Source organism: Ambystoma mexicanum, chromosome 8 (assembly GCF_040938575.1).
Source record: "Ambystoma mexicanum isolate Mex_15411 chromosome 8, UKY_AmexF1_1, whole genome shotgun sequence".
Lineage (NCBI taxonomy): Eukaryota > Metazoa > Chordata > Amphibia > Caudata > Ambystomatidae > Ambystoma > Ambystoma mexicanum.
The window spans coordinates 469030299-469049647 of NC_090929.1; the positions used below are offsets into that span (position 1 = coordinate 469030299).

The following is a 19349-nucleotide window of genomic DNA, read 5'->3' on the forward strand; positions in this document are numbered from 1 at the left end:
CGCCAATCTGAGGGCTCTTGGGTGGATGTGTTATGGATTGCGGAATACGCTTGCAACAATTCCATACATACCAGTACAGGACAGACCCCCTTCTACACCGTAGATGGGCGACACCCACGCACTTCTACGTTCGATCCTCCTGACGTTCTGGAAATGCCCGCAATAACCACCTTACACTCCACGATTGTTCAGGCTCCCAAAAGAGCGACAGAACACCTCGCCCATCAAGGGGAAGATTTGTGCTATGGAGGGAGTTGTTTCCAGCCACCTGCAAGAAAAACTAAGTGCGAAAAATACAAGTACCAGAATCCTTAGAGTCAATTAACTTGCCACACATGAAAAGGAAATGAAGACACGCCTGAAAAAGCAAAGAAACACAGCCTCCCTGAAGATTGATGGAGTCATGAAAACGTGCGTTTGGAGGAGAAGCTAATGCAGGAAAGCTTGACTGGCAACAGAGCGCCTGCCTTGTCACCAATTTTTAAACATTGTTCCAGGAGTCCCGGGCTCAAAAGGCAGCAGCAGCAGGGCCATCATGCCTTACAATGGAGAGCCACAACCATGGCTTTCCCCCTCCCCCATCAAGGGGAAGATTTGTGCTATGGAGGGAGTTGTTTCCAGCCACCTGCAAGAAAAACTAAGTGCGAAAAATACAAGTACCAGAATCCTTAGAGTCAATTAACTTGCCACACCTGAAAAGGAAATGAAGACACGCCTGAAAAAGCAAAGAAACAGAGCCTCCCTGAAGATTGATGGAGTCATGAAAATGTGCTTTTGGAGGAGAAGCTAATGCAGGAAACCTTGACTGGCAACAGAGCACCTGCCTTGTCACCAATTTTTAAACATTGTTCCAGGAGTCCCGGGCTCAAAAGGCAGCAGCAGCAGGGCCATCATGCCTTACAATGGAGAGCCACAACCATGGCTTTCCCCCTCCCCCATCAAGGGGAAGATTTGTGCTATGGAGGGAGTTGTTTCCAGCCACCTGCAAGAAAAACTAAGTGCGAAAAATACAAGTACCAGAATCCTTAGAGTCAATTAACTTGCCACACCTGAAAAGGAAATGAAGTCATGCCTGAAAAAGCAAAGAAACACAGCCTCCCTGAAGATTGATGGAGTCATGAAAACGTGCGTTTGGAGGAGAAGCTAATGCAGGAAACCTTGACTGGCAACAGAGCGCCTGCCTTGTCACCAATTTTTAAACATTGTTCCAGGAGTCCCAGGCTCAAAAGGCAGCAGCAGCAGGGCCATCATGCCTTACAATTGAGAGCCACAACCATGGCTTTCCCCCTTCCCCCATCAAGGGGAAGATTTGTGCTATGGAGGGAGTTGTTTCCAGACACCTGCAAGAAAAACTAAGTGCGAAAAATACAAGTACCAGAATCCTTAGAGTCAATTAACTTGCCACACCTGAAAATGAAATGAAGACACGCCTGAAAAAGCAAAGAAACACAGCCTCCCTGAAGATTGATGGAGTCATGAAAACGTGCGTTTGGAGGAGAAGCTAATGCAGGAAACTTTGACTGGCAACAGAGCGCCTGCCTTGTCACCAATTTTTAAACATTGTTCCAGGAGTCCCTGGCTCAAAGGCAGCAGCAGCAGGGCCATCATGCCTTACAATGGAGAGCCACAACCATGGCTTTCCCCCTCCCCCCATCAAGGGGAAGATTTGTGCTATGGAGGGAGTTGTTTCCAGCCACCTGCAAGAAAAACTAAGTGTGAACAATACAAATACCAGAATCCTTAGAGTCAATTAACTTGCCACACCTGAAAAGGAAATGAAGACACGCCTGTAAAGCAAAGAAACACAGCCTCCCTGAAGATTGATGGAGTCATGAAAACGTGCGTTTGGAGGAAAAGCTAATGCAGGAAACCTTGACTGGCAACAGAGCGCCTGCCTTGTCACCAATTTTTAAAGAAAGAAAGAAGAGGTCACTCAATCTCACCCGACAGAAGAGAGGGTATTACTTTTTGTCAAAATCAAGACATGGGGAAGCCCCATCTGTAAGGAATCCGCTTGTCGCACAGCCATTCCATTACGCCTAAAGGTTTTCCACTTTGCCAGTGTTGATGCAGCCAGGTCTTGCTAGAGCGCAATCTTAGCCCCTATAAAGCTGATCTCTGAGAGTTGTCTGGCTGCTGCCATTATTTGTTCCTTAACATTACAGAAATGGACCCTAGTGAGCACATCACAAACATAATCTTGACGACCCTGGCCAGAAGAGCGTGTCCTATGTGTTCTGTCCAGTTCAACAGCTTAAGGAGTAATCAAAAGAGGTCTCTCACATAATCAGCCAAACCTGCATCCTCCACTTGGGTTGGCCAACTCGGCACATATATTTTGTTCCCTGCAAGAGTGATTATCATGCATGGTTTCGGGCAGGTCAGTGCAGACCTCCAAACGTTTTTCTAAGACTTCCACATGCTTATCCAGGGAGACAATCTTGTTCGTCAACTCCGACATGCTGCTCTGAATTTCCAACTTAATTTCAGTTAGCCAATGTTGGAGATCCGATTTGGTGGCCCATCTAGGTGAGTCAGCGGGATCTGCTTCTTCATGGACCGTAGCCACCGCAATTTCTCGTTTCCTCCCCTTATACTGTGCCTGAAGCAGTGTGGCTATGTCTGAGGTCTTGTGCCCTTTATGTGGTTTCGCCATAATGCCTGCTATAGAAGATTGAACTCCAGTGATGAGGCAGGGAGAGCCAGTGGTGGTGCATGCTCCAGCAAGTAGTGAAGAAGAGTATTTCAGCCCCCCTGCACCGTAGTCCCGTTTTATAGCTATTCAGAGAGAGGATCTAATTTCCTCCCCAATGGGAACACCTACCCTAGGTGATCCAGCCATATGCCATTGCACACTGCGGGGCCACTGCATACACCAGTCCATCCACTGCACCAGCAACTGGAGGTGGGGGCACTCCATTTACTGAGGTTCTGATCTGTCCAAACTGGTACCTTCGGACCATGCCTCTCTCCAAGATTCCAGCTGCCTGTAGATGACCACTCTTCCGCCCTTGCCTCAATTTGATGCCCATGCCAGTGGTCAGGAGCAGCTCAATCCCTGTATCGGTGTCCAGGAGGTCCATCACAGCCCTCTGCTCCTACAGAGGGCAGTATGCACACATGAACGTAGAGGCCCGGCCCTCTCTTGCCATTACCTCCCGTTATGGCAGCGGCAGGGCCGGGATGCTGAACCCTCTTTTTCACTCACTGCAGTCTAAACGCTAGCTTCCATAGTGTGTTCCCCCGGGCTTAGAGTAAGAGGTTAAGCACTCAGCTGCTTGCAATAAAGGCTGCTTTCAGCTGCTCAATTGCTGAGTTATCCTCCGGATGACCCATACACCGATCTGCAGCAGAAAGCCAGAGCGTTGATTAGCTGCAGCTCTTCTGAGCCAGCAAACTAACCCTCGAGGCTGGGTGAGCTTGCGGCTTGTATGGCCTCTCACCCTGGTAGTTGGGAGGAAGGTGGTAGGGGATCCCAATGGAATGTGGCCTCTGACTCCTCCAGAGAGGATTCATGCAATCTAGCCTGCTTGGAAGACATCACACTCCCTGACACACTGTCATATCAACAGGGCTGGCAAGTGCTCACTTGAAACTCTTAGATAGGGCTCTAGCAGGGGGATACTATCTCCTTGTACGGATAATCTTCAAATAAAGTTTGATACTCCTTGGAATAACCCTCTGATATACCTCCTCCCTCTCTGACACTTGAGATCTGGACATTTATAATGTAGTGGTGGTTTGGAATACCTGCAATCCTAAAATCCTAAAGCAAGCAAGTGATGAGGGTCAGGTGGAAGAACTAGACATCATTGTACTGCTTTGATCCACTCCATAGACCCTCCTTAGTAGTAGTTGGAATAATACTAAACGAAACAGCTCCGAAACCATGTATAAGGAATTAGTTGACTGGAACATTGCTCTGAGCCTGTGATTCCCTGAAGCAGGATATCTTACAGTCTTGTGATTAGAATGAGTGGCTTGCGTATGTAGAGGGGAGTCCAATGGTGCCTGCATGGCCCTAGCACACCTTCACATGATCTCCACACATGCACAATTTCAATCCAGGCCACAGTGCACATGCTCTGGAGTGCCATAGTGCTGGAGTGAGGGAGTGAGGGAGGGAAGACCAATCAATCACCCTGGCATGCACCGCCTTCCCAAATCCATTACATATGCTCCTATACTCTGAGGCACCTGTAAAGGACTGTAGGCCCATGCAAGCTAAACAATGCACACTAAGCAATTATCAGTATTACAAGCAATCTAGCTGAAGTTTGTATGAAGCACACAACTAAAAAAAGAATACATTTCAGGAAACAAGGAGAAATGACACTTAGTTTGCTGAAAGAAGCAAAGAAGTAGGAAGCGGTCATAGAGAAGAAGTGACAACAGCACCAGAGAGGTTAGGGATTAGACTGACATAGTGATAAGGTTTTAACAACTGCTCGTGTTTCCCGCATTTGCTGGAAAATGTAGTGTGTGTGGAAAAAGTAGAAGTTTTTTCTGGCACAGAAATATTTGCAGTAAAGGAGTGATAATTTTGCCTTGCCCAGGTGTCTTGCCATACCATTTTATTGTAGTTTTCAATTCCGAAATTATAGAAAACTAAACCAAAATCCACACTGTTTTTGTCATGTTTTAGATACACATTTGTATTTTTCAGTCCCTTTGTTTAAGTTACGTGCTTGGTGCGAAAGTGTAGGCAAAAGTTGTGTTACTTTGAGAAGTTGTAGATACACATTATAATAATTTCATTAGAATCCTGTCTGGGTGCTGTGAGCATCAAACAAAGCAATGTCTTGGATGGATCTGTGAAAGTTTGAGGTGAGAGAAAGTTCTAAATAGTTAGACCGGGTATGGGGAATGGATGGATGGACCTGCAGATGTTTCCAGATACTCGTGCATCCACCACCCCCAGAAGAGGCCGCCCATCGATCCTGGTGACGCCCACCGCCGGTGAAGAGCCGTTGAGCGAGCAGTGAAAGGTGGACAGCAATGGAGCCATCCATCCAGCAATGCAAGGTGACTTTATTGAGCTGTAGTGCCAAGTTTCGATCAGGGAAAGCCCATATGCAAAGAGAGAAGGAATCACAAGACACCAGAGCTTTTGGGTCTCCTGCCGGAAAGAGAGGACCGAAAGGAATATAGCCATTAATGAGACTTTCAGGCAGAGGTTCATGCAACAAGGCCTAGTATGCTGAAACACACAGAAAATATGCTAGTAGGATTGTCTCCCCACATGCTCAACCCATAGCCTGAGAGAGTCCCAGGCTCAAGCGAGCACCAGCCTAGAATTTGTCACAGAAATTCACCATCCATCAATAATGCAAAAGAGAGAAGGGTGGTAAGCGCCTTTAATGGCTGTCAACAAAACAACAAAACAGACATCAACAGGGCAGGATGGCACTAAAAACACCAGATCCCGGTGTCCTTACGGGGTGCGCAACAGTAATCACTATTCCCAGGTTGCATTGATTTTTATACCTTCACATAACACAATCTTCTATGGAAGGAGTGTGCTAGACAACATTAAATGACAACAATATGAAATGTACAGATTATCTCCTGCCTGTGTTAAAATCTTCTCATGGTACAGCACATAAACCTTGACTACGTCCTCACGCTGGCATGGGAACAACTTGCAACATGGAGCAGGCACATTGCAATACAGTTTCAGGAAGTCAGTAGAATCTTATTCTCAGACTACAGTTCTCCCAGGGCTCAGGTGGTGCCTGGTCCATCTAATGTTGTAAATTCTACATACCGAAGCTGTCTCGCAGAGTGAAGCGAGAACGAGGCGATACTCTAAAGCTTGTTGGTCTGGGCAGAATGGAAATACCCAAGTAGCTAACAGTCTATGAAGCCAGCTATATCTCACCATTTACGAGACATCTCTATGTTAGGGAAGGTGCATAATTACATATGTTTAGGTCTTTTTGAAGCCAGAATTGTTTTTGGGCCTATCTCCTTACTTCACAAATAGACATTTTCTAGCCAAAATCTCAGAAATCTTGGCGATGAAATTATATCATATTATGTGACTCCACCATTAGAGGGATATTTCCTGAAGTATACTTCATTATTTCTGAGGGCCTGATTCATAGAGCATTTTCCAACAGGATTGCGCCATTATACAACGCTTCTGTGAATCAGGGCCAAGAGTCGTTGGATCCACTGACCATTTGGGATGCTGGAGAAGTGGTAGTGATATGAGTAATTATCAGTTGAACAGCCACCTATTTAAGGGCCAGAGAAATCAATGTCATTCTCTAGAGGCAAAGGCTACAATTTGCAAATTTGAACATAAAAGCAATGGTTCATTGAAAGCTATGAGGTCATTGAAAGTAGAAAGGAATCAGAATGATCCACACGTGGCAGATTAATCAGCATCATTCTTACTCTAGGCACAGCGGGTTTCTATACAAAGAGGAACAAGGCCGTAAGATTGTAGTGGCCAAGCTGCAGAACTTATCCTCTTGCAATTAAATTCCCTCTCTAACAGATGACTGTGGCCGGGGAATAGTTGTTGAAAAGGGGAAAATTAAACTATTGGAGTGATTCTATTGGAAACTCACTCAAAATGTACTGGTAAGATTAGAGCAAATACAAACAATGGTATCATCCATTGATCTTACTAAATTACCACAGACCCAAAGGAATAGCCTGGAATTACATGTCACAATGGATAAAGTAGACCCCACAATGAAATCCCTTCCAGGAGCAAACAGGCTCCAGGCGCAGACAGGTTTTCCAAATGTATTTTTATAAAACCCCTAAACCTTCCCTGATTCCAATTTTCAGTAACTATTCATTTTATTCATACATTTGGGTATGATATCCCACTCAATAGCTGAATCTGTCACACCTCTTGTTAAAAACCAAACAAAACACCCACAGATTTGGCTTTGTATCATTCCATTTCTCTTCTTAATGAAGTGTTGTTGGTGTGGTCTGGTATGCTAGAGGTCTGGGGGTTACTACAAGCTCACTTGTTCAGTACCCAGGGGCCCAACAACTCTTCCCCCAGAACAAATGGAGGAGTCAGCCAAGGACAGGTTAGACTGTCGTTTATCACAAAAAAAACACAGGTATTATACAGGACATTCAAAAATCTCCAGAGTCACTGCTCCCAAACCTGTGTTAACCCCTTTTGTTGCAGAGTGTCATCACAACATGGGCACTTCCCCGAAAAAACGTTCCCACTTCCTGTTGGGTTCAAGGAGTGGTATACAGTATGGATTGCCTCTACAGATCTTAATTGGCTCACTCATGTAGGTGGCTGACCTGCCTCTGCCCCAAGAAACTATCTATTACATTGTTGCAGGGTCGCACGATTACCATTGGCCCTTGCACGCTGCCATCCACCCCTGGATTTCTGTCCCCTGATTGGCTGGAACTGGTCTCCCCAGGCCTGGGACCCAGCTATGTTCTCAGTGCTCTGTGAACCTCTTTAAGGTGATGGGAATTACTATGTGTTCCCAATATATATGTTAGCAACACCACTTTTGCCTGTGAGAGTGCTCTCCACGTTGCAATGTTATTTTCACTTCATGTCTGGGTTGCTGAGAACTGTTCGTCTTTCCATCGCCAGTGAATGACCATTGTCTAGCTCGGCTGCGTCACGTGGTTGAGGACCGCAAAATGGAGCTCTTCTAGTCTGCAATGTATGATGATTTATTCAGTTTTTCTGCAGATGGCCTCTTATCGTTTTAGGGTTGGAATGTGCTGCTTGTCTCTAACCTTGGCTGGGAGCACTGGCCTTTCTTTTCTGTGCAGCCTGGTTTTGCTTTCCCTCATCTCTCGTCCTGCAGCTTGTGGCCTTATGTGGTCTTCGTTATATTTATACTATGATTTCTGCACTCGTATATCGTGCTATGTTTCCTATAGGTTAGTCGTATTTGGTCCTGCCAGGCTCCTTAGTTCCATAGGGTTAGTTGCCATAAGCACCTTCAAGCTTGCTCTGCATCTCTTCATTGCCTTGCATTCAGCGTTTCTTCACTTGTCTATTGAGAAAAATAATAAGTGCTTTTGACAGTATGTTTATGTATCTCCTCTATCCACAGAACTGTGTTAGCATGTTCTTCATGTATACGAGTGTTTGTTTGTGTAACATTATGCATGGTTGTGAGTGTACTTCATGACCAACATGGCTATGTTGTGATGTCACTAATGACGTCAGCACAGTGGTTCCCTGGCATTGGTCGATGTCATCCAGTGAGGCATTTGGGTCCATGACCAATGTTTAAGCAACTTTATCCACAAAGACATTCACTGGAAAAGGTTTAAATGGCTGTCTGAGAGAACATTTCTCTGCATCCTTGTCAGTCACTGGTTCTCCTGGGGCCTGTCCAAATAGTGAGTGACTTTGTGCGTTTTTTACTCTTCGGGCTGTCATGTTCATGGTGGGCAAGGAGGGGCATTCCACGGACCGCCTCTTGAGAAGATGTGAAGATTTACATGAAAATTCTCTCCACTCACTTGATGGGTGTCATGCCCACACTGGTGATGCCTGATCAAATCGGGTTCATAGCAAATGAGTGCACTTAGGACAATGTCATGCATGCAGTTGACACTATCAATGATCGTTACGCGGTTGGGTCAACATTTTGCTTTGTTTGCATTAGATGCAAACAAGGCTTTTGGAAGCATTACTTGGGCTAAATTTGAGAAACTTCTTACAGTATATATATTTGGTCCCAAATGTTTAAGTCCTATATTGGATAACTTTCATATCCCCCATATTAAATTGAAAGTGAATGGGTCTTTCTCTGACTCTATCAAACTAAGGAGAGGCCCCTTCCAGATGTGCCTGCTATCTATCACCTTTGATTTTCACACTATCAATGCAACCAGTAGCCCAGGAAATACGAGATAATAAAAATAAACAAGGCACCAAGTGTAAATGACGAACACATAAGGCTGCATTATACGTGGGTGACATAATTCTCTTCCTAAGGGATATTTATTCTTCCATTCCAGAAGATAATGATGCTAAGTAAACATTTTGGTGATATATTGTGGTTTACCATCAATAATAATAATTCATAGGGTCTTAATATCAGAGAACCCCGAGAGAGAATTCTCAAATTGTAACAAACATACACAATTCATTGGGCTGATGATTTTTTAGGGAGTAAAGATGACTCCATCCATTACTCTGTACAAGGCTAATGTACCATCACTTAGCATAAGTGAAACATTGATATCTACAAGAGATTTCATGTTTGGGCCAAATTGCTGCAATAGAAAAGACACTGTTGCCTAGGCTATTATATAGATTTCATGCCTTACCTATATACATCCTATGCACATAATTTAGTCGTCTACAGGGAAAGATGTTCATATATATAAATATGGGCACAGACATTTCCAAGGGTTCCTATATTATATATATTGTTACAAGCAACATTTCAGGATGGAATGGGGGTCCCTGCAATTAAGCGTTATCATTTTGCTTCTCAGATAGCCCCAATTATAGCCTGGGCACAAACCAATTGGATTGAAAATTGGATGGAAATTGAACAAGGGACCACAGATTTAGCAATATTATGTTTGGCTTTTCTCCCTAAGAAATTAAGATCTACAGTGGTTCTTGCCTAGCTTCCAACTAATGCTCCTAGGACTATTCAGATAGGGGTTGCTAAGCAGTGGGTAAAAAACCTGTCTTGGGTCTTCTTCCCCCGATAACTTTAAACCCAGCCTTCTCTCTAGGGATGACCCACAGCAACTTTCGTAGATGGGGAAACTCTGGGTCGCTTGCCCTACCTAATTTATATTGCGAGTGACTATCTCTCATATTAGAGGAAAGTAAACTGAAATGTTCCTTAAGTGTCGTGGATCGGTTCCAATAAATATAAATATGACACCGGATCTCACACAAAGAGGTAATACAGGCAGGCATGAGAACTGCAATCATGTTTGAAATATTAGTAACCGAGGGGGCTAATTTAGGTCAAATGTCCAAATCTTATAAATGTGTAAAACCCTCTTTATCTGGGAATACACAATCATGCATAGTTGAATAGGAACAGGAATTGGGGGTCTCACTATCCAGAGAATCAGGGTGTCATATCTATGAACATGCGCAGAATAGCTCAAAATGCACATCAATCAAAGATTTTGCATGGAAGATTTGTTTCCAGAACCTTGCTCAATGGGCTGTTATGAGATAGGTACACTTGGGTACATGTGGTGGAGTTTCCCAGGGGTGCAATCCTATTGGAGTAGAGGCTTAAGGAGCATCCAGGAGGTGATAGGGATCAAGCTTCCAATGGACCCTCTTTTGGTACTACTGAGTGATACTGTGGTGGAGGTTATTTATCATCTGGACCTAGTGCTTATTTTATAACTCACATATTAAATGCAGCACGATTGACCATAGTACAAAATCGGAACTTCCGATGGGTTGCTCATGGCCAAAGATGGATCAAGATGCAGGAAGTTTTTGCTGTGGAAAAGGTAATGGCATTGAACGTGAGTACTTTTCCTAAATGTATCACAACATGGGTCCCATCCGTTGAGTTTGTGAAATTCATCTGTTTGAAAGACCTCATTATTAAATATTTTGTTATTGTATAATCTATGGAGGGTGTGTGCTCTCAACTTCTCTTTGCTAAGCTTTGCACAAGTGTTTGACTTGTGAAATTCTGCTCTGTCCGTAATATCTTACAGAGGAGTAGGAGTACCTGGATTTACCTACATAGATATGTTTCAGAGTCTACTCAATTTGTTGGTTGTCATTTTCATTCTGTTGTTTATGCTTTAAAAGATACATTGAGCATTGTTGAACATTGACTGTTGTGAAATAATAAAGCTTTGAAAAACAAATAAAATAAATACCCTTGCACCTTTGAGGCATTTGTTCACTTCCCGGCCATGTTATAGCCTAGCATGGGCAGCTTAGTGTTTCATACATCTTAAGTCAACACAATGAGTACCTAAAAATGGAAAATGAATTATTACATTATTTGAATACTGAAAGGTTTGAGTGATTATTGCAAACTAGAATTCTTTTGTTTTACCCAAAATGTTGCCATTGTCAACTTTTGAAAACTGGGCAGATTGAGAGGCAGGAGTGTTCATTGTAGCCCCCACAACTCCATGCACTTCCTAAACTTTTTCCAGCATGTTGCCAAGTGCTAACTACCTGACTATAAAAATGAGCAACTACAAACAAACCTTTTCTCCTTTCACACGTGTAGAATGTGCTACTTTTGACACTGCAAAGCTGCATTTGCAGCAGCAGTTAAATCATTCCCGGTTTGTTCAAATATGGTCAAAAGATTAGGGGCCTAAATGGAAAATTTCTAAAGTTGTTGAAGGGTTGCATGTCGCACCTAACCCTTTCAGTGATTGCACCTATGTTCCAACTACTTTCTCCTGGTTGGGGCTTAGACTGAGCATGCATTACCACGGTCCCATTACTTCTCCTTGCTAAGTCTTTAACCAAGCTTGGCCATTTGAACAATGTGGCGAGTTTCAGCCTCATGAATAGACAGTGTGAGAAATTTCGGGCATGTAGATGGACAATTTTCCCCAATGTTTGCTTTTATTTATTTATTTATTGAACATTTGTATGGTGCCTATACAGCAGAAAGTGTTTCCAGGTGCCACAAGACTAAGGGGGAAGGGGGAACAGAGGAGGATTAACAGCAATAAACAGTCCTACTAGGCCTTGTGACATTCAGATCATGCAAGTGCAGCAGACAGCAAGGGCAGGGGGGAAGGTCATGGTGAGAGGAAGGTAAGGGGAGGGGGGGGGGTGGGGATTCAGGAGGGAAGGGGCCCCAGGTGCTGGGTAAGTGCTTGGGGGAGTTTGGAGGGCAAGTGCGCTGGGGAAGGGATAAGGATAACTAGTGCGAGGAGGGGAGTGTACCAGACCAGACTCAGTAGTCTAGTCAGGGAAGGGTGCCCGCCCGAAGGCAAGTGCTCGGGGGGAGGGGGGGTGAGCTGAAGCAGACTGGTCGATGGTGGGCCTGGCCCCTGTATGATTCCGAAGGGACCCGGCACCCAGTTGCAACAGCTGGGAAGCTTTAGCAGGGAAGGGGGTGAGGGAAGCAGGAGAAGAAAAGGAAGGTCTTGAGAAGCTTCTGTAATTTAAGGAGATAATGCTCAAGTCTGAGAGGAACAGGAGGCCATTCCAGAGGGAGGTTCCTGCCGAAGAAAGAGATTTACCCCCACTCTCTGCTTGGAGAAACGTCTGACCTGTAGAGAGTTAGAGGACCCAATGGACTCTAGAAGGGCGGTGGATGATGCACAAAGTCTTGAATTTGATCCTTGCAGCCACCAGGAGCCAGTGGAGAGATTTTAGAGCTGGAGAGATGCGGTCCCTGGGCTTGAGGCCAAGGATATGTATTGCAGTCCTATTCTGGATTAATTGAAGAGGGCAGAGGGAGGAAAGAGGCAGATTGAGGAAGAGGGTGTTGCAGTAGTCCAGCCTGGAGAGAACTAGAGCTCTGGATACATTGAGTTTCTGCAGGAAGGTGAGGAATGGGAGAATGCCTCTGTGAGCCTTCTTAGCAAGGTCAACGAAATGAGGTGAGAAGGAGAGAGCGGAGTAGAAGATGCCACCCAGGTTTTTTGACTTGTAAGAGGGTGAGGGGAGGGGGCCCAAGGAGGGCGGTCATAGGGGAAGTAAGAAGGGAGGAAGGGGGAGTTCCAATGAGGAGGATCTCCATCTTACTGGCATTAAGACAGAGATCATTAGCAGCACACCGTGCCTGAATAGCAATCAGACAATTGGGAATGAGAGAGGAAGGAAAGGAGGTAGAAGAGGGAAACTTAAAAAAGCTGAGTGTCATCTGCATAACACGAAGTGAGGAGACAAGGTACAGGTCAAGTGGGCAAGAGGGGCGAGGTCAATGTTAAAAAGCCACAGCGAGAGGATAGAGCCTTGGGGGATGACACAGGCACAGATTGAGGTAGACGAGATAAAAGGGTCAATTTGATTCTGGGAGGGCCGATTCGAAGTGAAAGAGGTCAGCCAAGCCAGTGCCTGATCCATGATGCTCAGAGTATCAAGGAGTCCATTTAAGAGGGTGGCCAGATTGACAGTATCAAAAGCAGAGGAGAGATCAAGGAGGATGAGAACAGACAGAGAGTTGGAGTCGAGGTTTGAGAACAGGTCTTCATAAGTGTTCAGGAGAGCAGTTTTCTTGCCTCTGTCTGGTCTGAAGCCAGACTGGTGGTTGTGGAGACAGTGAACAGAGTCAGTGTAGTGGATTAGTTGGGAGATGACCAACTTTTCCAAAGGTTTGCCCAAGAACGGGGTAGTGGAGATGGGGCGGTAGTTAGCCGGGCAGAGAGGGTCCACAGATGGCTTTTTTAGAAGGGGGTGCACTGGGGAGTGCTTGAGATGTGATGGGAAGGAGCCAGTGGCAAAAGAGTGATTGACGACCTCAGCCAAATAGGGAGCAAGGGCGGCAATATTATCCTTAATAGTTCTAGAGGAGCTGGGAAGCACCTGCTTGGAGGAGACTTTCATAGAGCAAACAGTCATGGTAACCTTGTCTGTGATATGGGTGAGAAGGAGGATAATAGGAGGGATGGAGAGAGAGCGGCCAAGAGAGGCCTAACTGCAGCTGGATGAGGCAGGTGACGAGAGGAGAGTTGAGACAGGGGAAGAGAGGAGAGTGAGGACAGGATGTTCTGAGTTTTGATAGTGTAGTGGGAGGCCAAAGCCATGCAGAGGGCCTGGGAAGGAAGAGGAGAAGTAGAGATTGCGGTAGGATTGGCAAGTGCCTTACAGATTTTGAAAAGTTCTGCCGTGTGGTTGGTGGCCCCAGAGATGCAGGCATGAATATGGGCCCGCTTCTTGGACCGGGTGGAGAATCTGTAATGCCTTTGGAGCAGGCAACAGGCCAGTTTGACAGAGGATGTGCAAGAAGCCAGCCACTTTGGTTCAGCAACTCTGCACTTGCTTTTCAGCTAGGCTAGGTCGGAATCATACCAACTGTTGCACTTGGTGGCAGGCTTCATGCGGATCCTCATGGGAGGGGCAAGGATGTCAAGGGTGTTGGAGATGGAGAGGTGAAGTTCAGCAAGGACTGAGTCAGAGTGGGAGTCAATAGCAGGGGTGGAGGCAGAATAAAATAAGTGGCAAATGCAGCTACTGACACTCGCTTCATCTGTCGGATGACAGAGATGGAGGCTGGCAGTGCAGGCATAGGCTTGGCCGGGGAGCCCAGGAGCTCCAGAGGAGAGAATGATCAGATCAAGAGAAAGGGGTACTGAGAGGGTTAGAGAGAGGTCAGTTGAGATAAGTGTATCCAGAGTGTGCCTGGCAGAGTGAGTCAGACCAGAGGGAGGAATGGTGAGGTAGAAAGAGTCACAGAGGTTGCAGAAGACTAAGACTAAATCAGGAGTCAAGATGGATATTGAAATCGCTGATAGGAGGAGAAGCTTAGAGGTTGGAGAGAAGAGATGAGGTCGGCCTACTCCAATAGGAAGGGGTAGACCGGCCCAGGGGGTCCTGTAGATAGTAGAGAGAGTGACTGACAGGTTAGGAGAGGTGCAGAGTTTACAGACAAAACATTCAAAGGAGGAATCGGATTGTATGGGTATAATAGAGACAAGAGTCCCATTCAGGGAAGACAAGGGTCACAGCAGCAACTTTCTAAAAACATCTAGATACGATTTTCATCAAAAGCACTCAAAATCAACTGCCTTGCACAGATAGATTTGCAAATCAGCAGGTGGGGCACAGGTATAAACAGTTGATGATAGCAGTGGATTCAGAGCATGTAGATGAGGTCTGCCCGTGATTGGTGGGAAAGCATAGAATAGGGATTGAGGGCCACTGGAAGGCGAAAACATCAGTAAGAGGGAGAAGGGTATGTGAAGTTACAACGTTTAGGCAACCAGATTGTGAAACCGAGAAGTGGGGATGGAAAGGATCAAAGAAAAAAGGCAATCAGTTAGTGCACCATTAAAGATTACAGCTTAGTAGGCAATGCAGATGAAGTGTGAACGAGGCACAGGTATGCTCAGGGAATAAGACAAGTCAATTCAACCAGGTAGGACGAGGAAGGAAGTCTTTGGTAGTAGCAGGACCTCAGGTAGGGTCAGAGGAGCTAGGGCTCACTTGCACACAGGAGAGGTTTGGGGCAGATAGATGCACACTGATAGACCAGGCCAGGATCTATCTGCACACAGGTAAACCTTGAAAGGAGCGTTAGGGACATAGAGAGTGTAAAGAGATTGGGGCTCATGGACAGCCAGCATGAGGAGCATGAGGTACATATATAGATAGTGTGAGGAGCTTGCACTGCCAAATGGTAGCCCACCACACCTTTGATCCTTTATCGTTCCCACATGCTTAAGTCAAAGCACTTAGATGTGTCAAAACATCCACTCATAAACTTAACAGGGATTCAGCTCCTACTTTGAGATATTTGGCAGATGTGTCACGTTTGTGCAACTAGTGTCTGATGCTTCATAGCACTAAATAAAAAACTTAATCCTTTTACATGTTTTCTCCTAGGATCCTGAGGATTGAGGAATTCTTCCCGGAGACATTTCGCCTTGATCTGAGGGAAGAGCGGGACATTTTCCTCACATTCTACAAAGGTGAAGATCCTCCGCCTTAACTTTAGAGGTAGAGAGGCCTTGTTCAAAACACATGTTTACCACAGAATATGTCTATAGCTATCACTAGAGGTTCACTAGCATGCGTGTGGCTACTCTGTTGGTGTGGTTGTTTGTATACATTTTAGCCTGGAGTTGTTATGAGACTGGGAATTGATCTTCAAGCCCCAGGGATATTTGGGTGGATCCTAAGGGGGGTTTGCCTTAAATCCACTTGTGCATATACAACTCTTAATCTATTGTCAAACCAGTGTTTTATGTTACATCAGGCTACCCTTTTGGAGGTGAGGTTGATGGCTCAGGATCTACTCTGTGGACGGCTGATTGGATGGCTCAGCTTGTAGCATATAACATAAAGGCAATCTCAATAAATAAATCAGATCTCAGCAGGTTATTACAACAATGTAACTATTTATTCCCAATATCATAAAATTACACAAAATAATATGAATGCAAAACTGCATAATAAACTACACCTGAATTGAATAGTTGTAACCATTCTTAAAAAGGCAAATTAGGTTTTAAATACAATATACAGGAGCAACTCACTCCTGCATTTCACTGAAGCTACGGTGGTTAAGAGTTTTGTACCCCAGAACAGTGTCTTTTTATATGCGGTTCCAGACCTCTTCCAAATGGTTTCTTGTATGTGGGTCCCAGACCCCTTCACAATGGCTTCTTATATGTAGGTATACAATGTGAAGGTGGGCACCACAGAAGTTAGGTCCTTTAATATAGATAAAGTTCATTTAGGAAAATTGTGTAATATTTTAACCTGGAGCTGCCAGTCTATGATTGATCCTGTGGCATCCGGATCACACTAAACGAATTCCAAGAAAAAGTAAGGTAAAAATACCGTACTTAAGACTGGTGCTCTCAGTTGACCTTAAATAAGGTTGCTCAATCATATATAGCTCTTGCGTAAAATAATTCAAATGTTAGACAAAATATATTTCCAAATGGTACAAAGTTTTTCCAAGAGAAATGTTTAATTCACATTTCCTGGTTTTATATCTTTTTCTTGATTAGTTCAGATATTGCGAGGCAACTCAAAATCGATAGGTCAATTATTAACAATAGTACATATGCCAATGCATTTCGGTCTGAGACCATCTTCAGGGCTGTACTGAAGTGAGTGTAGAATCTGCACCGTGTTAACATCAATTATTCATCAGAATACACATAAATATAATAGATAATTCAAAATAAAGCAAGGCACATACCCCAAATAGATCCAAATGGATGTTGTACATGTAAGAGAAAAATAAATATGAAAAATATGTCAACATACATTATATCGCTAACCATTCATAGTTGTTTTTCCTCTTTGTATTTTGTGTCCTGTACCTGCTAATTGTGAGTTGTCCTCTCCTGTGAATGCGTTCGTAGAACGTCTCCAGTGTTCCTGTTAATTGCCAGAGGGGAATATATATTACTATTATTCTAGCTATATCCAATTGTGAAGCTATTTCAACCTGAAAAGTTAAATGGGCTCTTACCTGCACTCGTATGATTCGCGCGCGGGACCGATCGCGCTCCCTGTGAGAGCGAAAGTGAACTGCGCGCGGCCAAAAAATGCTTTTAAGGGTAGTCATGGGAACCTGGGCGGGGCGTCGAGCAGCAGCAAAGTTGCTGTCGCACGTACGCCTCGGGACCCACCGCCCTACGGGAGCGCAGGGGGGCGGGACTGTTGCCATGACCCCAAGGTGTGTGTATGCTCTGTGTTACTGATGATGGAATTAACTCGAGTGAAAGAGAGGTGTGGATAAAGCCTAGGCAATTAGTGGAAACTATACACGTGACTTCGTTCTATATCTGTGTATATGTTCTATGAATGTCAACCAATGTAGGTGTCAAAATAAGGATAGATACTGGTTGTGTGGAGTGGATCATGCGATCCATACCCATTCATACACTCCTAAATATTTTAAACTGTTGCATGATGTGCAATTAATACATGTAAGTGCAAAAACACCAGAAAACAACACCAAGTTCAATCACACGTTTTCAATGTGTCCCCAGTTGTATCTGGATCTAAGTCCATTGCGCTTCTTCATCCACGAAGAATTCAAAGACTTATTCTTGAACCAACCGTGAATCTGGCTTTTTTAGAGAAAACACATATAATTGATCTCTTCATTGATTCCCTTCGGTGTAAGGGAACTTAGTCTGTCTATCCAAAACGTTTCTCGTTGATCAATTCTTTTTTGTAGATCCTCGTATCTTTCTCTTCTTTGGACTCTTTCCAGGACTACAAATTTAATCTGTGCCAGATTGTGTTGTTTACTCTGCCAGTGTCTTGCTACTGCAGAGCTTGCAGTCTTGTTCCTGATACAAGATCTGTGTTCGTTCCACCTGATCTTTGCTGTGCGCTGTGTTTGTCCGACGTAGTATAAACCACAAGGGCATTTAATTCCATATATGATTCCTGCCGTGTCACATGTGGCATAGCATTTCAATTTGATTTTTTCTCCAGTATATGGATGATTTATGGTTTGTCCTTTCATGATATATCCACAGTTGCTGCAGTTGAGGCATGGAAATGTACCTATGCGGTCCGTGCTTCTCTTCTTTTGTGGGGGTCTCGTGTGGACTAATCTGTCTTTCAAATTAGAACTTCTCTGGTAGGCAAATGTGGGGGTTTCTTTAAATAGGTGTTCTACCCTTTTATCACATGTAACAGTGTTCCAATTTTTCTTTATGATTGACTTAATCCGATTACTTACGAGGATCTACAAAAAAGAATTGATCAACGAGAAACGTTTTGGATAGACAGACTAAGTTCCCTTACACCGAAGGGAATCAATGAAGAGATCAATTATATGTGTTTTCTCTAAAAAAGCCAGATTCACGGTTGGTTCAAGAATAAGTCTTTGAATTCTTCGTGGATGAAGAAGCGCAATGGACTTAGATCCAGATACAACTGGGGACACATTGAAAACGTGTGATTGAACTTGGTGTTGTTTTCTGGTGTTTTTGCACTTACATGTATTAATTGCACATCATGCAACAGTTTAAAATATTTAGGAGTGTATGAATGGGTATGGATCGCATGATCCACTCCACACAACCAGTATCTATCCTTATTTTGACACCTACATTGGTTGACATTCATAGAACATATACACAGATATAGAACGAAGTCACGTGTATAGTTTCCACTAATTGCCTAGGCTTTATCCACACCTCTCTTTCACTCGAGTTAATTCCATCATCAGTAACACAGAGCATACACACACCTTGGGGTCATGGCAACAGTCCCGCCCCCCTGCGCTCCCGTAGGGCGGTGGGTCCCGAGGCGTACGTGCGACAGCAACTTTGCTGCTGCTCGACGCCCCGCCCAGGTTCCCATGACTACCCTTAAAAGCATTTTTTGGCCGCGCGCAGTTCACTTTCGCTCTCACAGGGAGCGCGATCGGTCCCGCGCGCGAATCATACGAGTGCAGGTAAGAGCCCATTTAACTTTTCAGGTTGAAATAGCTTCACAATTGGATATAGCTAGAATAATAGTAATATATATTCCCCTCTGGCAATTAACAGGAACACTGGAGACGTTCTACGAACGCATTCACAGGAGAGGACAACTCACAATTAGCAGGTACAGGACACAAAATACAAAGAGGAAAAACAACTATGAATGGTTAGCGATATAATGTATGTTGACATATTTTTCATATTTATTTTTCTCTTACATGTACAACATCCATTTGGATCTATTTGGGGTATGTGCCTTGCTTTATTTTGAATTATCTATTATATTT

The 19349-nt window shown here is 44.4% G+C and overlaps 1 protein-coding gene across 1 annotated transcript in view; it reads left to right on the forward strand.

Moving 5' to 3' along the window:
* TTLL10 (tubulin tyrosine ligase like 10) overlaps window positions 1–19349 on the forward strand; it is a 1071284-nt gene that overhangs the window by 841113 nt on the left and 210822 nt on the right. The window contains exon 9 of the mRNA XM_069610084.1: window positions 15485–15570. Within this exon, the coding sequence (XP_069466185.1) occupies window positions 15485–15570 (86 nt within the window). The remainder of the gene's footprint in view (window positions 1–15484; window positions 15571–19349) is intronic.